General features: G+C 38.9%; 1 protein-coding gene across 6 annotated transcripts in view; it reads left to right on the top strand.

The window, feature by feature from the left end:
* nphs1 (NPHS1 adhesion molecule, nephrin) overlaps positions 1-26103 on the top strand; it is a 108845-nt gene that overhangs the window by 24247 nt on the left and 58495 nt on the right. For all 6 annotated transcript variants that reach the window (XR_014208526.1, XM_082179100.1, XM_082179099.1 and 3 more), the window contains one exon: positions 1612-1734. Coding sequence is in view for 5 of the 6 variants with exons in the window: in XM_082179100.1 (XP_082035226.1) it covers positions 1612-1734 (123 nt within the window). In the remaining variant the exon portion in view is untranslated. The remainder of the gene's footprint in view (positions 1-1611; positions 1735-26103) is intronic.

Below are 26103 nucleotides of genomic sequence, written 5' to 3'. Positions count from 1 at the left end.
CATTAATCCTGGCAGAATGGTAGTTGAACAAACAACCCCTTGGTGGCACAATATTCTGCTAGTAAATAACAAGCATCTTGCACACAAAGGAATGATGTTGAAGGGCTGCATCAAACAGAATGAATCACGTTCTTCTCTCCACAGTGTTCATAGCTAATTGGGACCGTTAATTTGAGATTGCATACAAATTTAGCACTGCCATTTGACAATTGTAATTTCTTTACTCTGATTTGTTTCTAGCTAATTATAAGTGGATTTCAAGAAGCATTTGAACATGCCAAATCTCCAAATTCTTCTTAATGGTGGGAACTCTTGAAAAACCCTAGACATCAATCAGCGCATACGTTCAAGTAATATTCTGAGTTAAATTAAACTGTATGTTTGCAGAAAACAACAACAACAAGAAAAATTGTATTCTGAGATGGGTTTCTTTTGTGGAAATAAATTAATACTTTTATTCAGCAAGGATTCATTGAATTGATCAAAAGGGACAGTAAATACCTTTACAATAAATTATTTTTCAAATACAGTAGTGGCCAAAAGTGGTGTCTGTAGGGGATATTTGCTAAATATTTACTTTTCATGACACTTCAGGTTCTATTAAACAATCAAAATATGAGGACTATATTATATTTGGAAAAAAATGCACTAAACTTGGTTGAGGTATTAAAATGGCAAAATTATTTGGCAAGAAAGGCAAACTCAGGAAACAAAGCATTCATTGACTACAATGTAATCAGTTATTAATATTGTATTGGTTCTCCCCTTGTTTTTGATTATGGCAGCCATTCTTCCTGGGTATTGACTTACTAAACTTTGCGCATGTGTCATGCTTAACTTCTTTCCAACTCTCCTTAAGTTCTTCCCAAAGTTGAGCTTCATTGGAAGACCTGTATGATTTATCACAATTCAGGTTTATAATTTCCCAAGAGTTTTCAATGGCTTCAAGGTCAGGGGACTGAGGAGGCCATTTGAAGACTTCAAAATGCTCAGCCTGATCACTTTCATTGTGCGTTTACTGTGTGTTTGGGATCGTTATTATCTTGGAAAAATACATATTTGATCTCCAAACAGATTCTCCATACTCGGCTACACTGTGTTCGGCAGGATTCACAAATATTGGTCCATTTTCAAAGTTCCAGCAATTTTGTAGATCCTACAAACACCCGCAGTAGACATGCGTCCCCGATACCATTATGTTTCCCCTGCCATGCTTAGTAGTGCATTTGGAATTAAAGAGAACTAACCCTTAGATGCTGGGATCTTCACTAATCTTACTATATTGGTTCTTCCCACATTTTATTAAATCAAATGAGTTTGGCCATGAGATAGATGGGGTCAATTTTAATTTCAAGTTGACTTCCAAGTATTATGTCTGCACTTTTGAAACCGGTGTACATTCAGCCCATTCTCCAAACTGAATGACTGGTTGAACAGCATTACAAATGATACCAGTAGAGCTTAATAAGTCTCTGAATATTCATTCTATATTGTCAAGTCTCTATTCCGATCAATTTTCCGTGTGAACAAGAAGTCATTGAAACGTTATATTTCTCTCATTTTCATTTCTTTATGCCTCGTATTTTCTGCTCTGTCTACTTTCTCTTACAGGCCAGTACCATCTTCAGATTTTCAACGTGAGTTTGGAAGACGACGGCAACTACGAGTGCCAAGTGGGGCGGTCCGTAAGCAGCCGTGCCATTGTGTCCCGCACAGCTTGGCTCAATGTGCAGAGTAAGCAAACCAATCTTTTACCACCACGCAAGGAGGGGGGTGCAAATGGTGAAAAGAAGCACACGGGACAACTTTAGCCATGACAGATCGCTCAACCAGGGCCGCTAATGGCTGCGCACGCACTGAAAAGGTGACACTCGGTGGCAAACCTAAGCCTGTCACTATAGCCACATTCAGGGTACTAATGAGCCATGGAGTTTCTCTGCAGTGTGGTGGAGAATCCCTTGTGCTGCACTTCAGATAAAGTCCCATTGGTCACAGGTGTATGACAGCGGTGATAGCTCGCATTAGTGATGTGGCCAATTAGTTAGCGCGCTTGGCCACAGCGGATAGGGCACTTATAGCGGGCAACATCTGAGACTTGCCTATACCTGAGGTTCCCCTGCTCGTGGGTGATAACTTTTTTCTTTTAATTTAGTTTATTTTTTAAACTCCACTGTAAAATATAACATGTCCAGGTGGGTTTCGCTTTGTCCTTTGTTGTAGAAACTTTTACGAAGGAAGTCAAGTTAAGAGTTACTAAGGTTTTAGAGAGAGAAACGAAGATTTGGAAAGAGCAAAAAGTAGCACGTTTTGACCAAGTGAAATAATAAAAAATAATAATCAACATATTTTATATCATTTTATTAATATAATTATTTTATAATAAGAGAAAAATTAAAATAAATACTAATTATTATAAAAATTATTTTATTATTTTTATTATTTATTGAAAAAAAACTTTTATGAAGGTAGTCAATTAAATGCTGCTAAGGTTTTAGAGAGAGAAAATATTTGGAAGAAGCAAAAAAAAAAGTTTCACTTTTTAATAATAATTTTAGAAAAATGATTATATAATATATTAAAATAAAAATAAAATAAATTCAAATTATTATACAAATAAATGAAAATTTAAATACAATTATTTGTAATTATTGCATTTTTTTAAATGTATATACTTGTCCAGACGAGTTTCACTTTTTCTTTTGCTGTAGAAACTTGTATGGAGGTAGTTAAGTTAAGTGCTGCTATGGTTTTACAGAGAGAATGGAAGATTTGAAAAGACTTTTGGACCAATTGGAATAAAATGGATTATAAATTGAAATTCTTAACATAGTTTTGAGTTTCAGGTTCAGTGCAATGTATCAGTTTTGTGACTTGGCTATGATTCTCTTTGTATTGTGTGAACCTTTGAGGCTGAATCGCCTTCGAGAATACCTGAAGGAAATTCATGGACATCACAGGGAAGGAGTTTGACTTTGTGTCGAATTGATTTCAGTGAAAGATGCTGGTAGTTATTGGTTCAATCCTGTGCAGCTGTTCTTTCCAATAAAAGTTCAATTTGAGGATCTTTGGAGCCATTTCAACATGTCAATTCCTTAAGCACTCGAGCTCTGAGGATGTTATTACTCAACCGTTCTTGACTCGTTGATTCGAACATGACCGGAAGACAGATTCAGTGAGGTGCTAGCTTGAGAAAAGCTCTCATTGTATCATTGAGAGAGTGAGTTGTTGAATCTATTACTTTGACCCGACAGACTGATTCACAAATGAATTGTTCATTCTGATTTGAGTTCATTAAACAAGGACTAACTGAAAAGAATGAATCATTCATGAATTTTGTCTATACTAATCTGTTGTTATTTCGTATGAGAAAAACAAACTTTTTAATTTTAATGCCATTGGATTGGATTGGATTGATGCAGTGTTGAAGTTCCACTTCGAAAGGGAAATGAGTTTTCAAATCATTGGCAAAATCAAGATTATTAAAGTGATTAACAATCAAAATTTTCATCTGTTTCTCACACAAAGCTAGTGTACAGCTTCAAAAGTGTTAACAAATAATGCAAGTCATGTTGAATGCTTTTATGATAGTGTTTGTTCTTTTTGGAACTCTACAGACGTGGTCAGTTACTATGAACTGTTGCTGTATGGGGAAAAAAGATGCATGAAGGCTCTTCAAAAATAATTGCCTTTTGTTTTACTTTTAAAAAAAAACATGAGGGAAAAAATACAGTAATGACATATACCTTAAAGGTTTGCCATTCCATCACTTTTCTTAGTTTAGGCATGCATGTATACATTTGTTTGTAGTTTATGGCTTGTGTAACGTACCTTTCAAGATGAATCTGAGGACGTCGTGTGGCAGATGGATGTTACTGAGCATGGTCACTGGTCCACGTCATATCACTGTATCATTCTTTCACTTTCTAGGCTTCTCTCACAGTCACACTCTGTAATGCATGCGTAATCCTCCCTGTTTCACGCTTTCTCTTTTTTTTCTCCCCAAACTATCTATCCATCTATTGCTCAATCCCTTTCAGTCTCTGACTTTTGCTTTCCTTCCATCTCTTCTGCCTCCTGTGGTGGGAGCCGGCCCATATGTCTAAGGCAGGGGGTCTTGAAAGCCCCTTTTCTTCACCAGTCATCAAGCGTTCACTTCCTCTTCTGTCCCAGAGATGTGTGTGTGTGTGTGTGTGTGTGTGTGTTTGTAATGGAGGGCGGTTGCTGTGGTGACTGCTTTTCTTTTGCCTGGGAAGGCAGCAGGTTTTATTGACAGCAATGAAAAAGAGAAAGGACAAGAGAGTGAAGATAGTTATGGCTGTAACAGAATCTCAGTTTCACACACTTACACAAACACACACACACACACACACACACACACACACACACACACACACACACACACACACACACACACACACACACACACACACACACATGCTGCTGCATCAACAGCAGCAGGACTGAGTCACTCATTTATCACAATCAACAGATTGTGTTTGCGCTTTTAATACGACTGTACATTTAATATATTATTTTAGTGTGTTTTAATTATTCAAAAATAACAATAAAAATAATCAGAATATACACTACCGTTTAAAAGTTTGGGGTCAGTAAGATTTTTAAATGTTTTTAAAAGAAGTATCTTCTGCTCACCAAGGCTGCATTTATTTGATAAAAAAAACAATAAATAAATATTACAGTAATATTGTGAAATATTATGACAATTTAAAATGACTGTTTTCTATTTTAATATATTTTAAACTGTAATTTATTTCTGTGATCAAAGCTGCATTTTCAGCATCATTACTCCAGTCTTCAGTGTCACATGATCCTTCAGAAATCATTCTAATATGATGATTTGATGCTCAAGAAACATTCATTATTATTATCAATGTTGAAAACAGTTGTGTACAATTTTTTTTTTTTTAAATAATTATATTTATAAATGTATAAAGTTATATGATTATATATATATAAAAAAAAAAAATTCTAACAATGCAATAAAAATTGCAATTATGCCTTCTGTACTTAAATTCCCATGTACGATTCCAAAATATGATTATAATACCATATATTAAAAACTTGATATAATTATTTTTTTTATATAATTCATCCATTATATAATTCATCCAATTTCATTATTATATTTATTTGTGTGTATATATATATGGGATGGGAACTATTTTTAATGTTTTTGAAAGAAGTCTCTTATGTTCATCAAGCCTGCAGTTAAAAAAACAAAACAAAAAAAAAAACAGTAATATTATGAAATATTATTACAATTTAAAATAATGGTTCTCTTTTTTAATATACTTTAAAATGTAATTTATTTTTGTGATGCAAAGCTGAATTTTCATCAGCAAGTACTCCAGTCTTTGGTGTCTTATGATCCTTCAGAAATCAGTCTAATATGCTGATTTATGATCAATGTTGGAAACAGTTGTGCTGCTTAATATTTTTTTTATAACCTGAGATACTTTTTTCAGGATTATTTGATGAATAAAAAGTTAAAAAGAACTGTATTTATTTAGAATAGAAATCTTTTGTAACAATATACACTACCGTTCAAAAGTTTGGGAACAATAACTTTTTTTTTTTTAAAGAAATTAGTACTTTAATTCAACAAGGATGCGTTAAATTGATAAAAGGTGATGGTAACGATTTATATTGTTAGAAATGTTTTTATTTTGAATAAATGCTGTTTTAATGAATAAATGCTGTTAACGTTTTACTCATCAATGAATCCTGAAAAAAGTATTCCAAAAAAATATATTAAACAGCACAACTGTTTCCATCATTGATAATAACTGAGTATCAAATCATCATATTAGAATGATTTCGGAAGGATCATAAGACACCGAAGACTGGAGTACTTGCTGATGAAAATTCAGCTTTGCATCACAAAAATAAATTACATTTTAAAATATATTAAAAAAGAGAACCATTATTTTAAATTGTAATAATATTTCATAATATTACTGTTTTTTGTTTTGTTTTTTAACTGCAGGCTTGATGAGCATAAGAGACTTCTTTCAAAAACATTAAAAATAGTAATGTTTCCAAACAAAGTACATGTGTTACAAAGATGATGAAGAGTAAGACAGGTTCCAACTACTAAGTGATTTAATGATAAAATAAACCCAGAATATTTCAGCATGTGCAACAGTTTGCTCTAGACACAAACAACAACCGACCAACAACTGAGGAAAAATATGAATAGATGTGATGATTAAATGAATATCCATGGTAACAAACAAGTGGTGGGAAACAAGGACAACAGGAAATAAGCAAACTAAAAGTCCAAGAGAATGAAAACTGAACGGACACATTAAACCCCCTCCGAGAAGGTGCGACCTCAGGCCAAAACTGAAGAGGTGAGGGAGAAACGGTGGGGGCTTAAGAGGTGGACGAGTAGATGGCGATGGGCTGGTGAGAGGAGACGGATGAGACCCTGGAGGCGATGATGGTAGTTGCCTGGTGACCGAGATGGTTTGACAGCCCACAGCGGAGTCGACTGCGGGAGGTGCCACAGTGTAAAGGTGACCTCCGACATCCGGGTGAGGACCGACGGAGATGGAGACGATGTCAGGGATCCCCGGGCGCAGACAAAGAGCTGATTGGCTTGAGTGACACCGCTGGCTCTGGAGACCAAGGCGAGGGTGCGGCGATGAGCGCTCGAAGTGGAGCCAGAGTGTCCGAGGACTGAGGCTGAGCCGGTGGGACTAAGGACAGAGGCGGAGCTGGAGGGAAGGAGTTAGAAGAATGTAACCCTACGGCTACAGGTTCCGCTGTAGCCGTAGGGTTGGAGGGACTGAGTGCAGTTGGAGGTCCGTGGCTGAAGTAGAGTGACGACTGACCAAGGGGGAGCCGGTGGGACGAGGGAACCCGGTGGGGCCACAAAGTCGAGGGTCTTTGGTGGAGCCGAGGGCTGGAGGAGCCAAAGCGAATCCGACAGGTCGACTGGCCGAGGTGGAGCGAAAGGATCAGAGGCTGGAGGTGGAGCCACAGAATCTTCTCTCTCGGGTGAGTCTGGCGGTTGCAAGGCCTGCGGCTTCACAGCACAGCAAGGCATTCCCGGGGAAGACGAAGGGCTGCAGGCATCCAGCAGAGGCGGGGCTGAAGGACTGGGTAAGCTTAGAGGTGAAGATGACGGGGTAAGCTTGAGGGGATCAAGAACGGTAATTCCAATTCCCAAAAGGTCAACTAAACAGTCTCAGTGCGGTCTTGAAACAGCGACGATTCAGGACAAACAGATAAATTACAGTTCATAGGGTTGTCTCGAAACAGCGATTTCGATTAAACAGATATTTCACAGTCCATACAAGTTTCAGTGATGTTTTGAAACAGCAATGATGATTCAGAACAGATCCATCAGCCAGTCCCCCGTGTCCAAATCCACCTGTATTCCCTCTGTTGCTGCTGTCGCGGGATGTATGATCCTCGGGATCTGGCTCACTCATTGCAGCGGGCAGTCGCTCTCCATCTGCGGGGGGCTCATGCGAAGTCTCCGTGGTTGAGGGTGGTGGTGGTGGGCTGGGCTCTGGCTGTGTTCTGGATCGGGGATAGATGCTCTCCAGACATCTGATGATGGCCTCCATCCAGTCAAGTCCTGTGGTGTCTGGGAGGTCTACTGGTTTGTGGAAGTTAGCGCCGATCCAGATAACTGACTTCAGGGTCTCGTCGTCATTAGAGCAGGTGATGGCGAGATGAAAAAAAAAAAGATTTTTCAACTGAAAAATCCAATAAATGAAGGCTTCGGCAGGCTAAAGCAGTGAATTTTGTTGCGTAATACATCTGGGTGGGTTGTTCTTTTACAATATGAAGATCCAAAGATGATGAAGAGTCAAACAGGTTCCAAATACTTTTTCTTTTTTCTTTTTTTTTTTTTTTATGCAGTAAAAAAATTCAGATTCAGTATTTTATTTTTTTATTTTTTACAAGTATGCTGGAAAGAATCAATATGTTCAATGATAATTTAATAATACATTTTTATTTAGAAAAAAACAAACAATATATTGACTATTCAGGTGACTATTCAAATGCACTTTTTTTTGTAATGTCTATTTGTGGTTTTACTTATCTGCCACAATAATGTAGGCTAATGTCTTATCTAGGGCTGAACGATTAATTGCATTTGCGATAATATCGCGATGTGATGAAATGCGATTTTTTAAACCGCAAAGCTGCGATTATAGTCTGGTCACGTGACACGCGAGAGTAAACCTGTCTGTATTGCAGATGAAGCATCAACGTGGCACGCGACACATATAGACCTGGCTACAGGAAATAACAGTTTATGTTTAATTTATGTGATATTGTGTTATAGATTCTCTCCAACGATTCTGTATTGTATATGTCTGAGCTTAGTTTTAAACACAGACGTGTACGACGCGCGTGCTTTATAAACAACTATATTCTATTCTGCTTGCTTCTAATTCCTCTGTCTCTCTCTCTCTCTCACACACACACGACACCATTTGAACCTTACGAGAAATAATCTTTAATAAAGTTCGGAAAAGTTGAAGCGAGTTACAAGGACATTCGCGGGCTTCATTGCGCAAGATATGAGATACGCGCGGTCTGCGTGATGTTACTTCAGTAGTGCGCGCTCGCCCGCCGGTATTTTACTTACAAATGTTCTACGAAGGCATCATATGTCTTGGAGTGCAGTTGGCTTATTAAAAATATGAAAATCACCGACAGAAGGTGCTTTCAATTTCAAATACTCACGTGCGCTTTGCGAAGAGCGTTTGAGCATGCGGCTGTGAGCGAGTCTACGTGGTTAAATGTAGGCTACGTTTGCATCTCAAAATGCTTTTATGACACGAATTTACCAGTAGTGTGACACTTTATTAAACAAACAGGACAAACCACATCTTGTAATTTCAAAAGAGATGAACACGTTCAGACAGTCTACTTAAATACTGAAAGCACTCTTTGTTTATTGCTTGTAATATTTTTTTCCCACTTTGTTATTTGTTTTGAAGCTATATTTGTTAAAATTATTAACATGTAATTGTATTAATTTAGTTTTTTAATGTGTAATTATTATAAGTAGGCCTACTTATAATTATGTAATTAAATATTTTAAGTTTTATTAATAAGATCAATAAAAAAAAAAAAAAAAATGTATCGGCTCATGAGGTGCCTAAGATTCCCTTCTCTATTTTACAATGATTTATTGCTTGTTTTTGTTGAATAATAGAAGAGATAAAGAACTTTAAAAAAATCGCATATTAAATCGCAATCGCAATATTGGTAAAAAAAATCGCAATTAGATTATTTTCCAAAATCGTCCAGCCCTAGTCTTATCTTACTATCTTAACTGTATTAAGTGTAGGGTTTGTTAATTTAATTTATTTGATTACAATATGTATTTGAGCCCGATAGTCTGCTTTATGTGAAAGATGCATCACTCCATTTTACTTTTTGTTTAGTGTTTCCATATATAACTGAAATATTATAGGCTAATTTTTGTTTATGTGATGTTTTGAAATGGACATTTGCAAATGTGAGTGCTGAAGGCAGCAGTATTTTCCCATCCATTACCTCACCATTGCACCCATTCGGGGCTGGATTTTTGCTGTGTCTGCTTCTAATCTACCTCAGTAAATCCAATCCAAATGGCATAATGTCTTTACAGAGGGGAGTGGTGAGGTGGGGGAAAAAGGAGAGAAGACTGAGCGAGAGACTAAAAGATGAGGCAGGGTCTTAATTGGATTCCCTATGTCCATGTGATATGTTTTATAATGGCCTAATTCAAGATGAATCACCCTTGGCATGCTAGAAGCTAAGCGCGTGGCCACAGCGTCAATAGCTATCTCCACAGGCACTGCCGTGAAGCTTTCTCAAGGCTTCTGTGTGTGTTTTTCTTCTTTGTCACACATAGACCACGGTTATAGAAGATAACCGTGGCTGTCACTTCAAGTGGCACCTTATAATCCTGAACAATAATGCGGCCATGTCCTTTTTCTCCTTTGATCCTGACTATCCATTCTAGCAAACCATTGTTAGCATTTCACAAATACAACCAGGTTCAAATCTGGCTCAAAAGCTTATTTTCGCCTGTGTAAAATAATTCATTTTGAAAACCTTTTCCAGTCTTACAGTTAAAAATACCACTTTATATCTCACAATTGTGACTTTAATTCTCATAGTTGTGTCTTTATCTCACAGTTGCAAGTTTGTTTCTTGTAATTTTTTCGTGCACTTGTTTTGTGTGATTGTATTTAACATTATGAACATTATTTCAAGTCATATATACAGTAACATATTTTGATAAAAGGGCTGCCCCCGACTAAAGATTTTTCTAGTCAACTTGTAGTCGTTCATTAAAGCCATTAGTCGACTAATTGCACGCTTATATTAATTTAATTACTTAAATATGAACTAGGGGGAATACTAAACCATAACGAGCCTTTAATATGGGTGTAATATATGCCTCGCGCTCGAGCAAACGCATACAGCTTGCTGCAAAGCACCAGCAAAAGTAATAATTATGAATGTGTCGAAAAAAATAGCAAAGACATTTTAATAATTTATTAATAAACTAATGATTTCTGAGTCAGTGTCAGCTGCAAAGATGGAGTTGACAATGCTGACTCCATCTCCACAGTAGCCTATAGTGGACTCGTCTTTAGATAAAAATGCATCTTTCATAGGGGTTACATAATCAGAGAGTATTTGTTTTTTATTTTAATTGGTTTGTTTAAAAGTAGATATTTCAAGCTTTCTTTAGATATATTTCGAATGTCTTCGAGGCAAGTAGCCAATACGCTGAGTTTCGGTTCATTATGATGCGCTTCAGTTCATGGAGACTGAGACGGCAGAAAGCGCATATTCTTTTTGTATTATTTATTTTAAAAATGCACAACATTTTGTTGTTATTGTGAGTAGTGTTGTCATGATACTAGAATTTCTAACTTCGATACGATACCTTGAAAAATATCGATATTCGATACCATTTTCGATACCACGGAGAAAAAAACTGCCACAATATTAAGGGGGTATTTTTTTTTTATTTAAAGCTAAATATAACAAGTCTAGAACATGACAATGAGGTATATTTTACATGAACAAAAATGTCCTGAGGTAGTGCACTTGTTCAACAGCATAAATGCTGGTTAATACATTAACGTTATTTGATGAACAGATTTAAACGCAAACGTGCATCACACGCGAACACATGCTCACTGGATCGACATCAAGTCAAGTCACCTTTATTTATATAGTGCTTTTAACAATACAGATTGTGTCAAAGCACTTAACAGTATCAAATTGGAGGATAGAGTGTCAGTAATGTATAATAATAAGATTAAACATTCAATTTTCAGTTAAAGGCATTTCATTATTGAATTCAGAGATGTCATTGTCTAGCTCAGTTTAGTTTAATTAGTATCTGTGTAATCAAATTGATGATAATGAAGGCAAATTGCAGAATTAAATAATAATTTTTTGAATAAAGTTAAATAACCACAAGTTAATTTACATTTGACCACAGTTAAAATATTTACTTGTCTAAGATTCCTCAGTCAGATTATATTGACTTTAAGAATTACGGTGAAAAAACGAGACAACACACACTCATATCAACAACAATACTAGGCCATCTTATCTGGTTAATGTTCCAGAAATGTTAAAATGAGAAGTTACCAACCTTCTCGAAATCATTTATATAGATCCGGTCACACAGAATGAGCAGTGCGCTGCGTTGCTAGGCAACCACTGAAACAGCTGTCCTGTCAGTCAAGTAAACGTCAAATCAGCCTTTTATTAACTTTATTTACTTTCTGTTAACATTGTGGTAGTTGCAGTTCGTGAAGTCGTTAAAGGGTTAGTTCACCCAAAAATGAAAATTCTGTCAGTAATTACTCACCCTCATGTTGTTCCAACCGCATAAGACCTTCGTTCATCTTCGGAACACAAATTAAGATATTTTTGATGAAATCTGAGAGCTGATCACTTCTCCGTAGGCTGCTAGGTGGCCCAAACTTGCTGGCCCAGAAAAGTTATTAAAGAGATCGTTAATATAGTCCAAGTGACTACAGTGGCTCAATCTTAAGTATATCAAGCGACGAGAATACTTTTTGTGTGCAAAAATAACGACTTTATTCCACTATTCATTTCCTTCTCTCTGGGCCTCTAGTTGGTTCACGTAGTGTTTTTGCGCTGCGCGTCACACACATGACCAGCGTCGGCCAATAGTGAGCCTACGTGGTGACGTGTAACACAGACGCGCAGCGCAAAAACACTACGAGGCCCAGAGAGAAGGAAATGAATAGTGGAATAAAGTCGTTATTTTTGTTTGTTTTTGCGCACAAAAAGTATTCTCGTCGCTTGATATACTTAAGATTGAGCCACTGTAGTCACTTGGACTATATTAACGATCTCTTTAATAACTTTTCTGGGCCAGCAAGTTTGGGCCACCTAGCAGCCTACGGAGAAGTGATCAGCTCTCAGATTTCATCAAAAATATCTTAATTTGTGTTCCGAAGATGAACGAAGGTCTTACGCGGTTGGAACAACATGAGGGTGAGTAATTACTGACAGAATTTTCATTTTTGGGTGAACTAACCCTTTAAGCTCCTGGTAACCCGCGAGAGCACCACAAGTTTATCCTCCATCATCGCACTCTCCGGGCGTTCAAGCAACTGTAGCTTTCATCACTAAAACGGAAGGCCCGCCTCTCCATTCAATCGATTGGGCTTTTTCCGCTCGGAGTTGCTTTTTTTTTTTTTACTTCAAAAACGCGAGGCGCAGCAGGCACATAAACAGGGCGCAGAACGCTCGCTGCTATAGGAAACCAATTGAAAATAGGCGCCTCTCACTGCAAAAAAAGGCGTCAGGTGTGATCGGCCCCATTCACTTCACTTTTGCTATTTAACCAGAGCGAATGAGACGAGTGCGCGTGTGGTGTTTCTCAACGTGCCTTTGGAGAGAAGTGACTTAAAGTGACAGCTCGGCTAGTATCGGTGTATCGATACTTCGGGAAATTAGTATTGGTACTGTTCAGATATTTCAGTATCGATATTTATCGAAATTTCGATATTTTTGACAACACTAATTGTGAGTTTACACAAATAAGTGTGACCCATTACAGTTTCAAATGATGTATTACCACTTTTCTGTATGACCATAAATGGCTAAAATTAGTATCTTTTGGTGTGAAAGAGCCTTTACATTTGCCCCCCCCCCCCCAAAAAAGTGTTTTTTTGGTAAAAAAAAAAAAAACTAGCAAGCCCAGCCCAAGTAAGAAAAAGTAATCAAAAAGTAATGCAGTATTATAACACATTACTTTTAAATGTAAATTCCTCAACACTGATTATATCTTTGTAGAAGAATTGGTTTACCTTTTTTTCGGGAATGTGATAGATAGATAGATAGATAGATAGATAGATAGATAGATAGATAGATAGATAGATAGATAGATAGATAGATAGATAGATAGATAGATAGATAGATAGATAGATTCATTTGATTGATTGATTTAAAGGAAAGATGCAAGAAGTTGGCTTTATTTCTGAACTTTCGGATATGACACAGAATGTCCAGCAATATCGTGACCCAACGCTCTCTCAGCAGAGCTGGAATCTCATTCCTGATGAGAGTCACTGCTTAGTCGCCATGATCTCGGTTTTCTTCAGGCATGTCTTTGCCGCCCACATTCAGTATCTGAGTCATGAATTGTGCCACATATACGTGATTGTCACTCACATTAAGTCAACTGCACGTCCTAGTGCTCCAGCCCGGAGGTGTTTCTTGCTTCTCTGCATAGCCTCAGACTAAATATAAATGCAAAACTGTGTCCAACATAGCTTCCTCCTGAAATGATGAAGCTTTAAAGAGGCTCAATGGTTGGCTGATTTATGTTTTTTTTCCTGCAGCTCCAGAGTGATTAGTCATGTGGCATTCTCAGATCAGATGATTGGCTCAACAAAAAATGTTTCTAAATCTTAGTGCCTATGAGGAAACTGCTACTGAGATGAATGGGAATGCTAACGGTTAAATTTATCATGCTATTATAGACGTTGAGAGTAGCGACTCTGGAAACAGATCTCAAAAGCTAATATTTTAGTTGTGAATAGATATTACATTACAATACATCACATTACTGCATTAATATATTATATTACATTACAGCATGCATTACATTATATTATTGCATTTTATTGCATATTATATTATTGCACCCACTCAAGACTGGTATCGGACTGAATCAGTTGGGATTGTAACATCTAGTCCTTATTATATAATTTGCATATTTAAAAAAATAAATACATTTTAGTTGTAAATGGACCTAATCTTATGTAATATGATATATTATTATAATTATAATTAATATACTTAATGTTTATATATGAATAAAAGCCTAAATTAAATCTGTTCATCATATGCAGCGATCAAGTCTCTTCATCTCTTCATTTGGACTAAACCGCTCAATTCATATGGATTAGTTTTACGGTTTCTTTATGAACTTTTTGAAGAAAATTGGTAGTTGCGTGTCTGTCTATGGAGAGTACATAAATCTCTCAGATTTCATCAATAAGATCTTTATTTGCGTTTGGAAGATGAACGAAAGCGTTTGGAACAACATAAGGATGAGTAAATAATGACAGAATATTCATTTTGGGGCGAAATAACCCTTTAAACAGCAAGAATTCTGTCAATTTTCTCTGGAAAGTGCTATATAGTGTGAGAGCGCTAGTGTCTGTTGGGACTGTGTGTCATGTAGGGAAGTGGATTCGAGTCTCTAGATTATGGTTGGTAACTGGTTCGGACACTATTTTGTTTATCATATGTCGGTTTGATTTACTCAAATCAAGACTTGTTCGGTCGAGTGTTGAAAGTGTTTATTGTCATATGCGGTGGGCTAAAAATGAAGAATGTAAGAGCAGGAAAGACAGAGAGAGGGAGAAATTGCTGTTATCTCTGTTGCCTCAGATGCACCTGCTGCACTCTTCAGACAGGAACGAGATGGGAGGAGATGAGAGGAGAGGTGCAGAGCGAAGGAAGAGGTGGAAAGATCAGTGGTATGAAGACGAGAAGAAGAGATGAAATGAGAGAGGGAATGAAAGAGAGAGAGCAGAGGAGAAGAAATGGGACTGCTTCAATGGCTCTTAGCTTCAAAGCTCACACCTGAGCCCAGTGTAACCGTGTGTATGTGTGTGTTTGTGGATGAGTGTATTCAAGCCTTTTGAGGCATGTCTGGTCAAAACTTGTTAACAGACTGTGTTTGCTCATGTGGTCTAACAAGGCTCTGATGTGTGTGTGTGTGTGTTGTGCAGATACACATGGCCATGAGAAAAGACGGTCTTCAATTTGAGGCAGTGTTGGGTTTAGATGAATGACCCTCCATCTGCCTCAAGTTACCTGGCTATGTAGGCGTTCATCTCTATTCAGATACGGCCAAATACGTTTTCTCTGACTCTGTGAACTTGACATTAACGTCGACCCCGTTTACTTTCTTAATACACGTTTCTGGTCTTATTGTGAACCATCAATGCATTTCATTCCAAGGAAAAATCTTTTTTTTTTTTTTTTTTTTTCTATTAGCAAAATGCACATGCTCGGTTTCTGAAATCACTGTTGGGTAATGTTAACCAGCTATTTGGCTATTGGTTAACAACCAATAGTCAACACAGCTTAGATGACATCAGTGTTAAAAGAAAACATTGCTGTCTCATATTGCTTAAAAATGTTTTGTAAATGTTTACTTGAATACTTTCCTAATATTTGAACTGAATACAAGGACCACATCATCCATCCATCCATCCATCCAACAAACTTTAAGGCTTTTTAACTTTTTTCAGAACTTTAAATATGACTTTGTCATCCCAACATTAAAAGTTTGTCTAGACAAGTTTGTTTCCTAAAAATTACAGTAATATCAATTTCCTTGTATTTCACTTTTTTTTTTTTTTTTATATTTCCTTGCATTGAAATTTAAGTTTCTATTCTGCATTGTTTGCTTCCAAAATGCAGTACAAATTCAAGGATTTGGCTGGCCATGCGATCTCGACATGACTGCCTCTGTGAGTTAAACCACTTTTATATGTCTAGAGTCCTCATCTCATGTCACTGTACGTAATTCTTTTCTAAAGTATTTTTCATTTCTTTCATTTCGAAACTTTTTAATGGGGGGGAAATTACTGAGTGCACCTTTAAGTAAACATCACTGTTGTCACAGCTTCATCTCGATGACAAAACTGCATCAACATTCATTTACACATATAATTGTCCATGTGGGAGGGAGCTGTTTTCGTTTATTTCACCAGGAAATGTGTCTATTTGTACACGAGAGAGCTTGAAGCGAACATCTGTGATCAAATGATTGCCTTTTGACTATCTTTTCATTCACTTGGCTATTGCATGTGGTTTTGAGGAAAACATTTGCATGTTTATATGTTTATTGATGAGTATGTGAGAGAAAAACCGAAAGGGTATGTTCGTCTGTCTGCGCTAATGAGCTTCTTATCTTCCATATCTGTCCATTCGTCTAAATTTGTCTAATGAATCAAAATTCACTGCTCAATGTTTCTATGCCTGAGCGCTTGTATGTGTGTGTGTTCATTTCTCTGTTCTTCTGCATACAAATGTGTATGTGTGCATGTATGGCTTTGTATTTGCTCTGTTCATGTGAGCGTACATTTGTCTAGGGAGGAGAGGTTGCAGGAAGTATGGTGGGCGACTCAGGTGGGCTTCTCTGAGGTCATAATCTTTGCCTGACTAACCATTGGCTGTCATGCTCTGGCTCCTAATGCTCCCAGTAACACAGACATAAAACTCCCCACACATACCCAGACACACCTCTGCACATTCCCCATACGCACACACACACACACACACACACACACACAACCTCTCCCTCTCTCATCATTCCTTCTCTACGGTCTCGAAGAACAGACTGCTGAACACACACACCTGGTTTCTACCGCAGCTTGACTGCAGCAGAAAGTGAAAGGAGAAAGAATGAGGTAACTGGAGGGTGTTTAAATGACCAGGGGGCTAGAGACCCCTCATTCCAGCCATTGCACCCCTTGTTGTTTCTAAAAACAGTCTGAGAGGCCTAGTCATTTAAAAATTTGGTCTCCATGACATCAGACTTGAGATGAATGCGTTAAAATATATTAGAACTGACAGTAATTAACTTTAATTTTAGATAGGCTATATGTAGAATTCAGAAACCCTTGTTATTACCGACATCTGTGGACGTGAACTGAACTGCTGCCAGCAACTTATTGCTCATGCTCACACTCGTTCACACGTAACGTACAAGAGACTGAACTTGATTCAAGACCCCAATATACTTAGGACAAAGTTATTTTTCCTTCTTCGCTCAGAAGTAAAAAGAAGCTGGAAATACCTTTGAAGCGATACACTGTTAACGAACATCCAGACGCCATCCACGCTGCTGAGAGCAACGCTAGATAAATATGTAAATATGTGCTGCATGCTTTCCTCTCAATAACAAAAGAAACACACAACAAAAATGACAGCGGTGAGAAAACAGCCGTTAAGAAAGCATCTGATCATAGCAATGTGGACGTATGCAATTCACCGACATCATGTCGACAGATGAGGTCATGAAAATCACACTGTTATGATTAGTTTGATTATAAAGTATAATTGAGACTATAGACTATATAGATCGAACAATGTGAGACTATAGTTTGAATTAATCCCTTTTCTTTGCACGACACATTGGCACTACAGTACCAAATGGCTCTTTCAGCATCATCCTAAACTTTGTATAAGCATTTATTGCATGTGTTATAGAACAGAAAAGAGGCATTAACGGCACATCCTTTTGATTTTTCTAGCAAACTACCTTCACCTTTCATTGGTATCTTAGGAAGTCGGGAAAGGTCACGTTTTTTAAGCTTCGTTACAGGCTGTTCACATTTGCAACAAAAAAAAAGTGATTAATACATGGAAAATATGAATATCATATACAAAGAAAAAAGAAACAATATAATATGAAACATATGATGATATTATAACACTACAGGACAATAATCGTTACCTGGCAATACTAGAAATGGTATTGGAATGCATTTAATCTATTTAATCTACCTATTTTGCAATGTTAATATCCTATATAGTTATGTTATGTGACAAAGAAGAGGAAATAGTTTAGTACCAGCAGATTAGTTCAAGAATAGTAGTATGGTCTGTTGTAGATATGACATCACTGTGATGAAACACTGTTGATGTTACATGCTACCTTGGCATTGCTGTTGTATTTTTTGCTGTTGTTGTTTTGAAGCACCTTTTAGCTTTTTTTTAGCTTTGCTATATATCGAGCACTGAGCCAAAAGTTGAGAGAGCGAGAATGAGGGATGAAGTGAAAGACATGCATAGAGGCAGAGAGAGAGAGAAAGAGATAAATGCTCTACCTGCTTGCTTGGTCTGTGAGCACACCATCAGTCTTTACTGGGAAATCTATGTGCCTAAACAATGTCTTCTCTACCACAACAAGTGATGAGCCTGGCTTCATCTGCAGAGAATGAGAGAGAGAGAGAGAGTGAGGGGGCGATGGCGTGAGGTTGAGAAAGCGAGAGAGAGGAAATTGTGAGCAGTTAAAAAGAAAGGGAGAGCAGAAGAGAAGAGAAGAGAAAACAAATGCATCTCATTATCTAAGCGGGCTCCTCTGCAGTGCTCTCCTCAGCCATCAGTGTCTGTACAGCTCCTATTGCTTCCTTTAAATCCATTTGAAGCCCAAGACTTGCCCCATCTGTCTCGGTGTGAAGCCCCTCGCTCCTCAGTGCTGAGCTGCACACAGCAATAACGCCCCCTAGTGCCTAGAAACTCCAGGGGAGCAACTGGCTACCTGAACTGAGGCTCTGAGGCTCTAATTACAATGTGCCAGTTCTCACTGGGTATTTCTTTGGTTTATTTGCTAGTTTTTTTTTGTTTTTTTTATAGTGAAATTAAGGATTTTATATTGTTTTGGGTATGTAAGCTTGCCCCTCTGAGAAAAAACAAACAAAAAAAACCCTGATGATCATCAATGTCAGCCAGTATAATTTGAGAATGTTCCACAGAGAGACTTGTGCTTCAAAGGAAGCCAGAAAATCAAAGTAGTTCACATAGTAAATCACAAATAATCTTATTTGACTATTATTTGACTTAGAAGTCCAATTTATTATAAAAAAAAAAAAAGTATTTATTAGTAATTAATGATTGTAATTAATGAAGTTATTTATTTATTAAATATCTTAATAATAATATCTTAATAATATTTTATTTACATTTAGTATTAAAATATATAGTATTATAATAATTATTATATTATATTATAATGTTGTTATTAAATGTATGTATGTATTTATTTTAAAATTAGAAATATATAATACTAGATAGAATAATATAATATAATTGATATTATATAGAAAATATAATCTATTATTTATCTATTTAATCTATTACAAATATTATTTTTTATATAATAAACTATATATATATATATATATATATATATATATATATATATATATATATATGACTTCTATTATTTTAATTTTATTTTGTAGAGAAACAGAAGTTTTCATTCTATTATAGTGCATATAAACAATTGTATAGTTAATTGAGATTTTAATTGTAATCATAATGCTATTTGTTTATTTTCTTCTAAGCTGTTACTGTGTAATAATGTAGAAATATTATATACTTACTTTATATACTTAATATTTACTGTGTAAATATGTAGAAAGCTGTCAGACTTTGTCTCAGTTAAAAGTGTCAGGGGCCGTTCACGCAGGACATGTTCTTGCTTTTGGTCTGCACTGTTTTTTAACTGTTGTGTCAGAAGTACATTTTGCCTTTTTCTAATAATTCAGCCTTTAATAACACAAGACCTGTGTTTTTTGCTCCCTACTGTTTTGCACCGTCTAGGTTTTTTACAGCTAACTCACTTCCTGTGTGAACAGCCTTAAGTTCATAGGCAGGATTTTAAGATATTCCTTACATTGTACAACAAAAAAATGTTGCCGTTTCACACTTTTGCATCCAATATCAAGCTCACAGTGGGAAAACTGTGCAACTCGGGTAAACTTGGACAGTGCCACATTTGAGTTCGATTCGTTTGAACAGAGCACAAAAACTGATTTTCACTCTCTCTCGTCAAAAGCTGCGAGAAGCGTTCTGTAGCCCCGAGCGATGCAGGGGAAAGTTGCGCAGCAGAGAGGTAAAGAGGGAGCGCTTTGATCGGCGGCGTGCGCATCTCTTCTGCTGGAGGTGATTTGCAGCGCTGTTGCTGCTGCTCTTTTTTTTCCTATAAGCAGAGCGCTATGCTAGATTAGCATTTAGTGCATTTCCACAGGCTTGTCGACAGTGCAGGGGCCACGCTTCATCATCCGTCTGTGATTCACACAGGCGTTTCAATTGATAATGAGATGGTCTGCTTCTGGAGTGTCGTGCTGAGGCCACTGAAAGTGAAAGTGCTCTGATAGAAAACAACCAAGAAACACTGCGAGGCCCTTCGTTAAGATCTTAAATAACCATGTGCAGGGGTTTGTGACGCCCTAAGTAAGATTTGTTTCACTATTTGTTTTAAAGCATTAAAGTGGACCTATTATGCATAGGCGGCAATTTATGTTTCTCCCGGTGGTTGCCCACCACTGCCCACACTCCATACTCCACCCCCTGCGATGACAAACGCGTCTACATCTTTCATTTTTGTTTATTGGAAACTTGCAAGTGCAAATTCATTACCAACCAAGTATAAACAGATATTCACCTATGTTTCCAAGAGCAATTGATAAATAGGCTAAGCAAGGAGAAACATTCACATATGCAACAAATGCCCCTTAAAACATTTTTACATGCCTCTTGCTCCATACTTATTAGGCTCTACTTGGTGTTCCCTTACGAGGGAACCCGTGCTGCGTCGAGAATCGACACATTGGGGAACGCCTTCAGCGCGACCCATCTGAAGCCTGTATGGAACTAGTCCAATCTCGATTGGTGTTGCGTCATTACGTCATGACGTCGCATGTGACGTCATGTACCTTGTGTACCTCGTGACGTCGCATGTGACGGTGATGCGGAAGCTATAAAAGGACGCCGGATCACAACAGCGTTAGCTTTCTGGTCTTCAGCAAGCGTTCTGTGTGACTGTATTGTCTTATTTGGTGTCGTCTGTCTGTCACTGACAAGAAAAATGGCGAAAAAAGAGAAACAGTTAAGACAGTGTGCGTCCCCTTGCCCGCGCTGTTTGAGCGAGGGTGACACACACTCACTCTGTGTTGTTCGTCTGGGAGTGGAGCATGCACGGGCAGCGCTCGAGGGTGCTGTCACTGCAAACTGTGATCTGTTGCCCCTGAGAATGCTCTGCTCCCACCTGAGCCTGTTCGATGAATCAGGCCAGGCTCGCACTCCCCGTGGGTCAGGTCCCGTGTCTGTTGAGGCAGCGCTGCACCTTCACTCATAGGGATCGCAAATGGAGCTGGCAGATTATGTTGAGACGGTTTCGGCCCTTTCTCAGCATTCAGCAGCCAGCTCCATTGGTCTCGTGCACGGGTCTGAAGCCCGCTCTGCAGCTTCTTCCACCCGTGACGAGGACCCGATGCTCGAATTATCTGGCTCCGAGGAGTTAGATATTTTGATCATCGAGGCAGGAGAATGTGAGGATTCGCCACCCCATTCTCCTGCCTTCGAGGAGCTGCTGGAGGTTGTGACCAGGGCCAAATTAAACATCAATTGGCCAGCAGAGAAGCAGGAAGGAAACCGATGGTTTGCAGGAAGCTTCGAAAAAGAGCAAGTTAGATGAACGCCTCCTGCAAGCCCGGTCACAGCCTTCGCGCCGGAGCCTCCCATTTTTTTAATAAGCCCTTCTCGGCCCGTCTGTCGAGCCCCAATGTTCATATTTATTCTTCCATCGTGCGCTCAAAAGAGAAGGGATATGGGAAGATGCCACGGGTTGAAGAGACATTAGCATCATATCTTTTGCCCGATGCTGCATCATCCCTGAGAGCTCCAGTGCTCCCCTCCATGCCCTGCCGTACTACATCAGCCTTGGTGGGGAAAGCATATATGGCGGCAGATCGGGCTGGTGCATGCCTGCATACTATGGGGATATTGCAGGCATACCAGGCCAATCTCCTCAAAGAGGTGGACAACAGCGGGGAGGTCGCCCTTGACGATATCAAAGAACTGCGTCAAGCGGCTGACTTGTCTCTCCGTAATACCAAGGAGACGGCCCGTGCCATCGGCCGCTCCATGTCAGCATTGGTAGCAACGGAGAGACACTTGTGGTTGAACCTGTCGGGCATTGGGGAGAAGGACAGAGCCTTCCTCCTTGATGCCCCGCTCTCACCTTCTGGCCTCTTCGGCGACGTAGTCAATACTGTCATCGAGAGGTTTCAGGAGGCAAGCGACAGTCAGTCGCGTTCAACAACTCATCCCCCGCCTTCTGCTAGTCTGCTGCCAGGGGGCAGTCCCATGAGGCTGCCGCCAGCTCCTCGCACCTGCAGCAGCAGAAGGAGAGTGTTGCCTCTCATGCCCCCCCACAAAAGGCCTGGGGCCAGAGGCAGCACTCTCAGCCGAAGTCCTCCAAGCCAAAGACAGTTCTGAGGACTGTCATTCAGGCGATGAAGGCTGAAGTTTCTGAGGTTCGCTTCTGGGGGGAAAACGTATCAATACAGATTTCTTCCATTCGGCCTAGCACCTTCACAAAATGTATGGATGCCGCTCTAGCTCCACTAAGACTTCAGGGCATTCGCATTCTCAATTACATCGACTTGCTCATCCTGGCACAGTCAGAGGAGATGGCGGTTCAACAACGAGATGTTGTTCTGAACCATCTGAGGTTCTTGGGGTTGAGACTCAATGTCAAGAAGAGTTCACTAATTCCTCTACAGACAACGATATTCCTGGGGGTAGTGTGGGATTCAGTAACGATGTCAGCACAGTTGTCTCCTGCTCGTATAAACACCATCTTGACCACAGTAACGAGTATCAAGCTAGGCCAGGCCATCACTGTCAAACATTTTCAAAGGGTTCTGGGTCTTCTAGCAGCAGCATCCAACGTGATACCTTTTGGCCTGCTGTATATGAGGGCCCTGCAGTGGTGGCTCAGGACCAGAGGGTTTTCCCCTGAGGGGGAACCCATTTCGCACGATCAAAGTAACGTGCAGATGCCTTTGTGCTTTGGTTTCGTTCTCCAATGTATCGATTCTCAACGCAGTGCGATTTCTCTCAAAAGGGGACGTTGCGTCCCTCGGCCACACTTCCTGCGCTCCTGAGAACGACTAGCTTCGACCAATCAGAAGCTGACGCTGTTGTGATCCGACGTCCTTTTATAGCTTCCGCATTATCGTCACATGCGACGTCACGAGTGACGTAATGAAGCAACACCAAACGAGATTGGACTAGTTCCATACAGGCTTCCCTTCTCAGGGAACGAACGAGGGTTACAGTTGTAACCCGAGACGTTTTTTAAGAGTACAGTCTTTTTTCTCCGTGCGATGTTGCACTTGATGAATTAATTGCACAAAAGTTATTTGTGTCTTGTAAAGAGAAACACATGGACTGCAAATACATTACCAACCAAACAAAAACATATTATTTCCATCAGTGTTGTCACGAGCCAGTCTCTCGCTGATATACCTGATGGTTTTGGAGTTAATTATATAAAATTCATTTTATAATGGTGAAAAAACAAAACAAAGTACAAGCTTTTGAGTCAGGTTATGTTGTAATGCTAAATGTAATGGGAGAATTCTGTTGTAAAATCCACCAATCAGAGAAGTTCTGAATCTCAATAGATTTTTTGATTGGCCATTTCTGTGGGTGCTCAGCACTTATGCTATTACTCTTTTTTACATTTTCACCTTTTAGTGTTTAATGTTGCTGTTGGAGCTTGATTAAAGGTCTGCAAAATTACAATATTTTCTAATATATTTACATGAAAAAGTCTAAACCAGTCTGTGTCAGTGGAGTAAAACGGCAGCTTGAACAGGCGCGGCCGACTTGGAGGAAGATCAGCCATCTATAGGGTCTGTGGCTTTGCACGTCAAAACTGGCAATCTTGATTGGAATGTTGGTGTTTGTGTATGGTTGTGTCACAGCCTCTAAGCACCCAGTATCTGCTAGAACTCGCTCTGAACCAGGATGATGGAGCTATTGATCCACATCTTGAATGTGTAGCTTTGTGACATGTTTCTGGGGGTCTAGAACGATTGGGTGAATAATATCTGGATCCAGGGTTTCAGCACGCCCGGAATCGTCCAATCGAACCTTTTAGGTTCAGAATTGACTGAGATCTGGATGTATGGGGCTGGGAACTACCATGACTACTCCAACAATGGATGCTCTTTTAATTCCACTTGGGTCAGGCTCAGTCTCTGTGCTGGGTGTCAATGGCCACATGTCTGATTGTTGCACCAGGAAAATTGGTCCAGATCTCCGTTGGTGAGGGCCTGCTAACTCCGCTAAGTTGAGACCTCAGGTGCTATGGTCAGCTGGGTTTTGAGTGAAGTCAGCATATCTCTACCTGGTAACATCTGTCAAAGTCTGAATGTCAGCTACACGGGCCCCCACAAACACCTTGTATCGGCATGACCTTGACTTCAACCGTTGCAACACAGTAGTGGAATCAGACCAATATGTGACTTGTTTTATGAGAAGGGTCACTTCTGCCTGTATTACTTTGTTCATTTGGGCTCCAGAGAGTGAAGCACACAAGCTCTAGGCGTAGCATAGATAGGCATTTATGGGGAGCCACTCTAGATCGAGCCAGGACATAGGCAATATGGACTTCCTCATGCTCATCTGTGGTCCGAAGGTAGGCTACAGATCCACATACCCTTTCTGATGTGTCACAAAAGACATGTAGCTCCCTAACAGGGAAAGGAGTGTCAGCAAAGGCAGGGATATAAATTGAGGTCGTTTTCGAGGTAGGGTTCAATTGAGTCATCCTAGCCAAGGTTATGTTTTCATAGATCCTGAATAAGAGTCTTGGCCCTTTTGGTGAATGGTATGATAAACCCCAAGGGGTCGATTTGGCTTGCCATAGTCTTATGTAACCCATGTTACTAGTGGTTAGAGGCAGAAACAGAATGTAGTTCAAATGAAATAACAGATTAAAAGTATGAAGGATGCTGACAGAGTAAATATAAAGCTGTAAACAAATTAATTGTGTATATATATATATATATATATATATATATATATATATTAGGGGTGTAACAATACGCGTATTCGTATCGAACCGTTCGGTACGAGGCTTTCGGTTCGGTTTTCGGTACGCATTTCGTACCGAACGGTTCGTTGGACAATTTTTTTCTGCTGACCAAAATTTCGTTATTTCAAATGAAGGCGCGTCGCGGGTGGCGCGACCACAACATCAACTGGCAAATGCAATGTAAGGAACGAAACTGAGCTACTCTTATTGTGGTTTGTGTGGACCGTTTATCAGTTTTGACCTGTGAAGCGGGACTCACGAGCCCTATGCGCGAGCCTGATCAAGCAACACCACACAGCGCTAAGAGATCCAGACCAGTAAAGAAAGCATTTGAATTTCAAATGCTTTTTTAATTCACCACTGAAGTAATAACATCGCTGCGAGATCTAGTGAGAAACATGCACATTTCTCTGTTATTAACGGATTAAACAGCGCTGACGTGGAAATCAGGAAGAAACATCGTGCCATGAATGAACTGGCCGGTGTCCACAGATCAGCAACATTCACCATGGATTTACTGTAGTAACACTAACTGCAAAGTATGGAAGTTTGTCAGGAATAGTAGGCTATAATGCTTTCAAGTAACATTACGTCGGTTTTATTTTGACATTATGAATACAATTGCTGCCCTCAAATGTTAATCTGAACTAAAATAAACCTTTGTTTATAACTAGCCTGCTACTACAATATTACATTTCATTTTGTCCAAGGAGCTGTTTTGTTTTATATGCTCATAAGAAGAGTCAAGTATAGCTCCATAATTGCTCGGCAAAAAAAGCAACAAAAAAAATGTAATTAAAAAAATCATACTTTATGATGTCAGTTTCATTAAATAAAATAATTGAAAAAAAAATTAATTCAAGGAAATTTCTCTGGCATTTATTTATTTTTGCTGTATGGAAAACGTACCGAACCGAACC

The sequence above is a fragment of the Leuciscus leuciscus genome (assembly GCF_965113295.1).
Source record: "Leuciscus leuciscus genome assembly, chromosome: 9".
Classification (NCBI taxonomy): domain Eukaryota; kingdom Metazoa; phylum Chordata; class Actinopteri; order Cypriniformes; family Leuciscidae; genus Leuciscus; species Leuciscus leuciscus.
The sequence above is the reverse complement of the archived record's forward strand: the minus strand, read 5'-3'. Positions and strand labels throughout refer to the sequence as shown.